The 9,381-nt window shown below is 38.8% G+C and overlaps 1 protein-coding gene across 1 annotated transcript in view; it reads right to left on the bottom strand.

The window, feature by feature from the left end:
- Positions 1-2,656: 2,656 nt before the first annotated feature.
- Positions 2,657-9,381, bottom strand: part of LOC142662693 (phospholipase A2 inhibitor NAI-like) — a 9,831-nt gene continuing 3,106 nt past the window's right edge. Inside the window, exons 2-6 of the mRNA XM_075840905.1 lie at positions 8,653-8,772; positions 8,094-8,240; positions 7,669-7,809; positions 4,002-4,089; positions 2,657-2,967 (exon numbers count right to left, since the gene is read on the bottom strand). Coding sequence (XP_075697020.1) covers positions 2,865-2,967; positions 4,002-4,089; positions 7,669-7,809; positions 8,094-8,240; positions 8,653-8,772 — 599 coding nt within the window. The 3' untranslated portion in view covers positions 2,657-2,864. The remainder of the gene's footprint in view (positions 2,968-4,001; positions 4,090-7,668; positions 7,810-8,093; positions 8,241-8,652; positions 8,773-9,381) is intronic.

Below are 9,381 nucleotides of genomic sequence, written 5' to 3'. Positions count from 1 at the left end.
AATGTATGGATGCCAGTGGCTCTCCAAAATAAGAGCTGCTCAATGTATCGGCCATGAGTTCTTGCTAACGGAAGAGGGGTCAGACCGAAAGTCAAATATAGGAGCATAAAGGGTTGTCCAATACTGCCAACACTTTAAAGGCTATGTACTTCTTTGCCTACAGCTCCTATGCAGACCAATATGTTTCCATAGTTACAGACTACAAACAAACCCAGTGTAGTCTGATCTTGCAGTGACTTTCCCTTTCATTTCATTTCCCCTACTTCTTATTCAGTGGGTTGGTTAGATATTGGGGGTAGATGGAAGGCAGTATAACTGCAGGATCAGACTACATGAAGATGACTTATAGTCTGTAACTATGGAGACACATAGATCTGCATAGGAGCTGGATACCAAAACAGGCAGGAGATTTTAATCAATACTTTGCATGGTTGATTAATTTTTATTTTAGATGCATTGGAACAATAATAGGTAAAGTTAAAGCTGGACATAGAATTTAAGGCTTTAAAACCACAGTTTCTCGAGAGTGAATAATTCCTTTAATTAGAGAACTTTCACATATGACTTACACCGATGAGCCATAATTTTAGAACCACCTGCCTAATACTGTGTTGTTCCCACTCATGCCACAAAAACAAGACTGACTCATCGGACATAGATTCCTGTCACGATCACAGGGTATGTGTACTCACTAGGCCGCTCCGCCGTATCGGAGAGGCAGCTGACCAGGTCACAGTCTATACGAAAGTCTATAGTAGTTAGTAACACGTGGGTACCTGAACTAGTCCAGACAGTAGCTGTGGCTTCAGCACGGATGGAGGTCGTTGCAGCAGGTAGTGCCAGATATGGCGGGCAGTATCCGATGTGGCTTCAGCACGGATGGAGGTTGGTGCAGCAGGTAGCGCCAGACGTGGCGGGCAGTATCCGATGTGGCAGAAGACACTGGACGTGGGGGAAGACACTGGACGTGGCGGAAGACACTGGACGTGGCAGAAGACACTGGACGTGGCAAGAACACAGCACGGGATACAGGAACAGGTAACAGGGCACTGGTAACAACAGGAACAGGAAACACTCAGGGACATTTGCAAGACAGACTTGGGATAAACTTTAACAGGCAAGGATCAGAAGGGCTGGGGCCTTCTTATAGACCAGGAAATCATGTGTTTGATGATGATGATGATGATTGTTTTACAGGTGCGCGCGCTGGACCTTTAAGAGCAGGCACGAGCGCGCGCGCGCACCCTATGGGACACAGCAGACCGGAGCGGAAGTGAGCGCTGGCGGCTCCTAGGAAGTAGATGGGGACCAGCGCTCACGGATCCATGGCTGCGGGCTTCGGGAGGTGAGTAAACCCGACGGCCCGTGGCCATGGACGCTACGGTATCCCCCCTCTTACGCCCCCCTTCTTGGGGCCAGAGCGAGAGAGGAATTTCTTAATGAGAGCAGGAGCACTGAGATTCCTTTCTGGCTCCCAGGACCTCTCCTCAGGACCAAACCCTCTCCAGTCCACCAAATAAAAAGTCCTTCCTCCTACCCTTTTGCAGTCCAGGATGTCCCTCACCTCGAACACATTAGAAGAACAGCTGGGAACAACTGTGGAACTAGAAGTCTTGCTGTAGCGGTTCAGGACCACTGGTTTTAGGAGGGAAGAGATGAGCCCGTAGCCTAAAATGAACCGTGCATTGATTAATAAATCCTCAAACATGCTCTGGGATCACCGTCGTAGCGAAGAGGAAGAGGCAGAGGAACTGTGGATCTGGAACAAACAGGCAGTGACACAGCAACAGCCTCAGGAGGAAGAACTGGAGGTGGAACAGTGAGTAGATCCAGACGGACCAAGATAGAATTAACAGCCTCAAGGAGTTGATTCTGACGTGTGCGTAGGTCATGCATCTCCGTCTGTATCTCCTGGGCTGAGGTCTTGGGCTGGCCAGCGGGTTCCATGGCCTGAGCATACTGTCACGATCACAGGGTATGTGGACCCACTAGGCCGATCCGCCGAAGCGGAGAGGCAGCTGACCAGGTCACAGTCTATACGAAAGTCTATAGTAGTTAGTAACACTTGGGTACCTGAACTAGTCCAGACGGTGGCTGTGGCTTCAGCACGGATGGAGGTGGGTGCAGCAGGTAGCGCCAGACATGGCGGGCAGTATCCGATGTGGCAGAAGACACAGGACGTGGCGGAAGACACTGGACGTGGCAGAAGACACTGGATGTAGCAAATGACAGCAGGTGCAGTAGAAACGACTCCAACACTAGTAGACACCGGTTGTCATTCCTTGGAGCACTTTTGGTAGGTACTAACCACTGTATACCGGGAACACCCCACAAGACCGGGAACACCCCACAAGCCCGGGAACACCCCACAAGATCGACCATTCTGGAAATGCTCTGACCCAGTCATCTAGACATTACAATTTGGTTCTTGTCACAGGCGCTCAGATCATTGTAACCAGATCATCAAAGTTCTTCACTTCCCCCGTCACTGGATATAATGTTACGGCCGATCGGTGCTTATAATGTTTGTTAACAGGACAAAGCAAGGCAGACGAAGGGCAGGAATGAATGTAACAGCCGGCATTGAGGTGTAGAATAAGTTTATTGTAGCAGGATTTTGCAGTGTACCCCCTTTCCTCATGTAAGACAATGGAGTCACTAAAACAGATTAGCGCCAAGGCAGATTTTTTTGCTTATCTTTTTGACATGTGCCCTTCATTTCACAGTTAAAATAGCAGTTTATATATTTTAATAATTAGATAAAATGTTTGAAGTAACAGAAGGTTCTCCAGCAAAATATATTTCTAGAAAAATCTGATCATTACTAAAGGGGTGGCAGTAGCATCCACAATTTTTAATTTTCTCTAGAAACACTGCCACTTTTGTCCGTCCATGACCTGTGTTTTCCATTGCAGTTCGGCTTGCAATTTGCTTGAAAGAAGCCCATGGAAAACGGTGGTGCGGTTTCTGGAAAAAAAACAGACCGTTACTCCTAATTTCGTGTAACCCTTTTAGGGATTATATATATTTGTTTTAATCTATATAGGTCCTACATTCTGTGCTAATTTATGTCTTAAAATGTATGTCTCCCACCACTAGAGGGCGCTCAGGAGCTGACTGTATACTGTATTACTATTGAGTGCAATGTATAAACAGTATGCAGTAAGCTTCTAAGTTCCAACTAGTGGCGACTGCGGGTAGTCATAATTGTATCATGTAACTTTTAAGTCTATTCAAAAGGTTTGAAGCTCACAATCAGAAAAACTGAGCTCTGACTTGTTCTGAGACATTTTTGTATTTTTTTTACTACTAAAAACTTTATTTCACTTTTTTTTGTACATATTTCATTAGTCCCCATAGGGGACTTGAACCAGCGATCATTAGATCGCTGGTACAATACACTGCAATACTAATTTATTGCAGTGCATACTCAGTTTTACAGGCTTCCGGCAGGGCTTAACAGAGGCAGAGTGAAGGCAGTCCTGGGGGCTTTCTCCCATCATAGCAAACATCTCAGAATATCTATAAAATGTCAGTGACTTGCAATACCTATTTTTAACACTGGATGGTGCTTTAGAGTATTGTACTAGAAGAGCCTGAATACAAGTGCTTTGTTCTGAGCGAGCCTCATGGACTTTTTTCTCTTTAACAGGACCCCATGTGGTCAGGGATGGTACTACATGTAAATCTTTTAAAGCTAACTTAAAGGGTTAACATGTGGCTAGTTTACATGTAATTTCACATAATATAAGTATAATGCAGTATTTTATTTTTACAAAGTTGTATTCCCTATATCCATAATACATCAAGTCTGACGCAATGTGAATGAAAAATGTGCAGCAATATTTTCTCATGACATTAATATTAGCAAAATGAAAAGAAACACAATGGCAGATAATGAGAAGCTGCAATGAAAAGTTGCTGATGTGGTTACAGTAGCGGTGGTGGAATTATCATTAGGATTCCTTCCTTTGGTGCACTGGTAAGTGATTTCTGTATACCCATCACTGATGGCGGAGGTCACATTATTTTTACTGCAGTAACCAGAGGAGGCGCAGCCACGAGTCATCTGAAGCTCAGTCTGGGCACCTGTAAAAAAGTAAAGTGAATGGATTGCACTGCGATTGTATGGTTAACATTAGACCAGGGTGATAGCAATGGTGTTATGTTATCAGGCAGTGCGCTATTATATTAATGCTTGCCAGATAGTAGAAGATAAGGGTCATTTAGATGGAAAAGAAAGATTGAGAGAAAGAAAGAGAGAAAAAAAGAAAAAAGAAAGAGAGAGAAAGAAAGAGAAAGAAAGAAAGAAAGAAAGAAAGAGAGAAAGAAAGAAAGAAAGAAAGAAAGAAAGAAAGAAAGAAAGAAAAAAGATGGATAGATAGATAGATAGATAGATAGATAGATAGATAGATAGATAGATAGATAGATAGATAGCTGATAGATAGATGTATTTGGTCCTGCCAATAAAGCTTCTTTGAATTGAATTGAATTGAATTGAATAGATAGATAGATAGATAGATAGATATGAGATAGATAGATAGATAGATAGATAGATAGATAGATAGATAGATAGATAGATAGATAGCTGATAGATAGATAGATAGATAGATAGCTGATAGATAGATCGATAGATAGATAGCTGATAGGTAGATCGATAGATAGATAGATAGATAGATAGATAGATAGATAGATAGATAGATAGATAGATAGATAGATAGATAGATAGATAGATAGATAGATATGAGATAGATAGATAGATAGATAGATAGATAGATAGATAGATAGATAGATAGATAGATAGATAGATATGAGATAGATAGATAGATAGATAGACAGACAGACAGACAGACCTACAAGCCCAGGGAGAGCCGACTGTGCCAACAGTGCGACCAGGAGGCCGTGGAGGATGAGGCCCACTTCCTGCTACACTGCTCCAAATACTCAGCAGTAAGGGACACTCACTTCAGGAGACTCTCTGATCTCTTACCGGACTTCAGCTCCATGGAAGAGGAAGAGAAACTCTACATCCTGCTGGGTGAAGAGGAAACCACAGTGGGCACAGCGGCACAATATGTCACTGCATGCCATAAACTGAGAGAGACATGATATGCCATGGACTTGTATAACCCCGACCCTAGATATGTCCCTATCCCCAAGCCCTCAGTCCCTATCCCTCATTCCCTTACTTCTTACTTGCTTTGGCAATGCTAATATGTATTTGGTCCTGCCAATAAAGCTTCTTTGAATTGAATTGAATTGAATTGAATAGATAGATAGATAGATAGATAGATATGAGATAGATAGATAGATAGATATGAGATAGATAGATATGAGATAGATAGATAGATAGATAGATAGATAGATAGATAGATAGATAGATAGATAGATAGATAGATAGATAGATAGATAGATAGATAGATAGATAGATATGAGATAGATAGATAGATAGATAGATAGATAAATAGATATGAGATAGATATGAGATAGATAGATAGATAGATAGATAGATAGATAGATAGATAGATAGATAGATAGATAGATAGATAGATAGATAGATAGATAGATAGATAGTAGATATGAGATAGATAGATAGATAGATAGATAGATAGATAGATAGATAGATAGATAGATAGATAGATAGATAGATAGATAGATAGATAGATAGATAGATAGATAGATAGATAGATAGATAGATAGTAGATATGAGATAGATAGATAGATAGATATGAGATAGATAGATAGATAGATAGATATGAGATAGATAGATAGATAGAGAGATAGATAGATGATAGATAGATAGATAGATAGATAGATAGATAGATAGATAGATAGATAGATAGATAGATAGATAGATATGAGATAGATAGATAGATAGATAGATAGATAGATAGATAGATATGAGATAGATAGATAGATAGATAGATAGATAGATAGATAGATAGATAGATAGCTGATAGATAGATAGATATGAGATAGATAGATAGATAGATAGATAGATAGATAGATAGATAGATAGATAGCTGATAGATAGATAGATAGATAGATAGCTGATAGATAGATCGATAGATAGATAGCTGATAGATAGATCGATAGATAGATAGATAGATAGATAGATAGATAGATAGATAGATAGATAGATAGATAGATAGATAGATAGATAGATAGATAGATAGATAGATAGATAGATAGATATGAGATAGATAGATAGATAGATAGATAGATAGATAGATAGATAGATAGATATGAGATAGATAGATAGATAGATAGATAGATAGATAGATAGATAGATAGATAGATAGATAGATAGATATGAGATAGATAGATAGATAGATAGATATGAGATAGATAGATATGAGATAGATAGATAGATAGATAGATAGATAGATAGATAGATAGATAGATAGATAGATAGATAGATAGATAGATAGATAGATAGATAGATATGAGATAGATAGATAGATAGATAGATAGATAAATAGATATGAGATAGATATGAGATAGATAGATAGATAGATAGATAGATAGATAGATAGATAGATAGATAGATAGATAGATAGATAGATAGATAGATAGATAGATAGATAGATAGATAGATAAGAAACTGACAAAGAAAAAATGATCGACTTGAGGCACGTGAAGTACAAAAAATATATATACAATCTTTATTGAATAGAGACATGAGACAAGTAAAAAGATGGAAATAAGGATAAGTCACACAATAAAAAAGGACGTCACATCAATCATAAATCAGATGTGCTAATTTGGTCAACATGTTGGAAACAATAGGGTATTATGGCAGCGAATAAATAAATAGCAGCATATGCTGCTATTTATTTATTCGCTGCCATAATACCCTATTGTTTCCAACATGTTGACCAAATTAGCACATCTGATTTATGATTGATGTGACGTCCTTTTTTATTGTGTGACTTATCCTTATTTCCATCTTTTTACTTGTCTCATGTCTCTATTCAATAAAGATTGTATATATATTTTTTGTACTTCACGTGCCTCAAGTCGATCATTTTTTCTTTGTCAGTTTCTCATGCTAAATCTTTTGATCGACGCACCAAGTGTATCTTGGTCAATACTTAGGATATGATAACGTGCCGCTCACATAACTAGCAACAGTGCTTTACAGTGTAAATGTTGATGCTTCGAGCACTATTATCATCATCATATTCTGTCTGTTGGTATTCTTTTGGTCTATAGATAGATAGATAGTAGATATGAGATAGATAGATAGATAGATAGATAGATAGATAGATAGATAGATAGATAGATAGATAGATAGATAGATAGATAGATAGATAGATAGATAGATAGATAGATAGATAGATAGATAGATAGATAGATAGATAGATAGATAGATAGATAGTAGATATGAGATAGATAGATAGATAGATATGAGATAGATAGATAGATAGATAGATATGAGATAGATAGATAGATAGAGAGATAGATAGATGATAGATAGATAGATAGATAGATAGATAGATAGATAGATAGATAGATAGATAGATAGATAGATAGATAGATAGATAGATAGATAGATAGATAGATATGAGATAGATAGATAGATAGATAGATATGAGATAGATAGATAGATAGATAGATAGATAGATAGATAGATAGATAGATAGATAGATAGATAGATATTATTACCTCTTTTAGTGAGTGTAGAGACAAGGAGACACATCGTCTCATTTCCAGTGCAGTTCATGTTCGGATCAGTAGTGCAGAAATCACCAGTTAGGGAACACTTCGGGCATGACAGTCCATTGGGCTCTGAATTCCCAGTTGGAACTTTCACAACAGAAAAAGGAAGAGAATATGTGCACAGATGTGTTTAGTAGACATGGAGGAGATTGTAAGGACTGTACAACTGTAGCTCTTAAAGGAACACTCAAAGAAAAACGGTTACACTGTGTTATGCCCAGATTAGGGATTCTATCTTTCAGGTTCCTTCATTCCCTATGTCATGTATCACCCTCTTCTCTCTGGAGTGTTCCTTTAATAATAGTTTGGGAGACTTACAAGGTGCAACTGTTCTGCTTCTTTAAATAGGTGGAGCTGCTTTGTCTCCTTACCTATGGGAATTTCTGGAGTACACAAGTCAATGTAGCAGCATGTAGTAGCTATTCTGTCCTTGGTAAGGTAATGGGTGAATGTCCCAGTCACGTTGCATTCGGTTGGTGGAGCACAGAATCTTTCAAAATATCCGGCGATGGATCCATCTGAAAAATGTGGATTTTTCTTTTTAATTTTTGTCTCTTATAAAGTGCAACATTTTGGGCCCTGACGAGACCCAGAGGGTTCTCTGCCACATAACAGAGCGGTAGCATTATAAAGTGGCAGTTATGATGCAATACCTGTAGACAGAGACATCTTACGATATATGGGACCTATAGGTCAGCGGCCCACTTCCCCCTTACTGCCTATTAAATTGCATGTAAGGGACTGGGCTAATACATTTCTTGGCTGGGATTTTCCAAAAAGACAAGAGTTAGGGGCTCTATGTTGGAGAATAAGGGAATCTAATACTGTTCTTATGGGGGTCCCCTGCTGTTTTGGACCCCTGTAAATAATTCTACCTCCATAACATCCATTTTGACATTATGTATTACAAATAATTATCCTGTAACTTACTTGCATTTGTTGTCCTCTTCTGTAATACGCACACGTGGCCATCGAGGCAACTTACAATGTTAGTGGTTGAACAGGATTCTAGGGAGATTCCGCTACAGGTTAAACACTGCAAACAATCACCTATAATAAAACAAAAACCGTAAAGATACCCAAAAACATTGGTTATCTTTATCGGACCCCGCTGTTTTTGGCCAGCAATTGGCTAATCTAATGATAGTTACATCATAAATAGGGTAGAAAAAAAGACATTGGTCCATCAAGTTCAATAAAGTGATGGGAGAAACGGAATGGATGGGAGACATTATAGAACTTTCTTTTGCCCCTATTGATCCAGAGCTACGTAGGTAAAAATAAAAATAAAAACATAAGGCATAAACCAATCTGCCCTAAAAAAAGGAAAAATTTCCCTTCTGATCTCTAGTGGCGATCAGACTGGATCAACATTCAGACAAGAATTCTACACATTGACTCCTCCTTTTTTGAAGTCATATCCTGTTCCTGCTGTGACCGGCTCGTGAGGTCGGTTATTCCACAGATTCACAGCTCTTACCGTAAAAAAGACTTGTCGCCTCTGAGAATTTAACTTTTTTTTTCTCCAGATGGACGGAGCTCCCCCTTGTCTTTTGAAGGGATTTTACATGGAACAGTTTTTCACTATAATTGTTGTATGGACCATTTCTATATTTATACAAGTTAATCATGTCCCCTCTTAATCATCTAAATAAATGT

Source organism: Rhinoderma darwinii, chromosome 10 (genome assembly GCF_050947455.1).
Source record: "Rhinoderma darwinii isolate aRhiDar2 chromosome 10, aRhiDar2.hap1, whole genome shotgun sequence".
In the NCBI taxonomy this organism is placed as follows: Eukaryota; Metazoa; Chordata; class Amphibia; order Anura; family Rhinodermatidae; genus Rhinoderma; species Rhinoderma darwinii.
The sequence above is the reverse complement of the archived record's forward strand: the minus strand, read 5'-3'. Positions and strand labels throughout refer to the sequence as shown.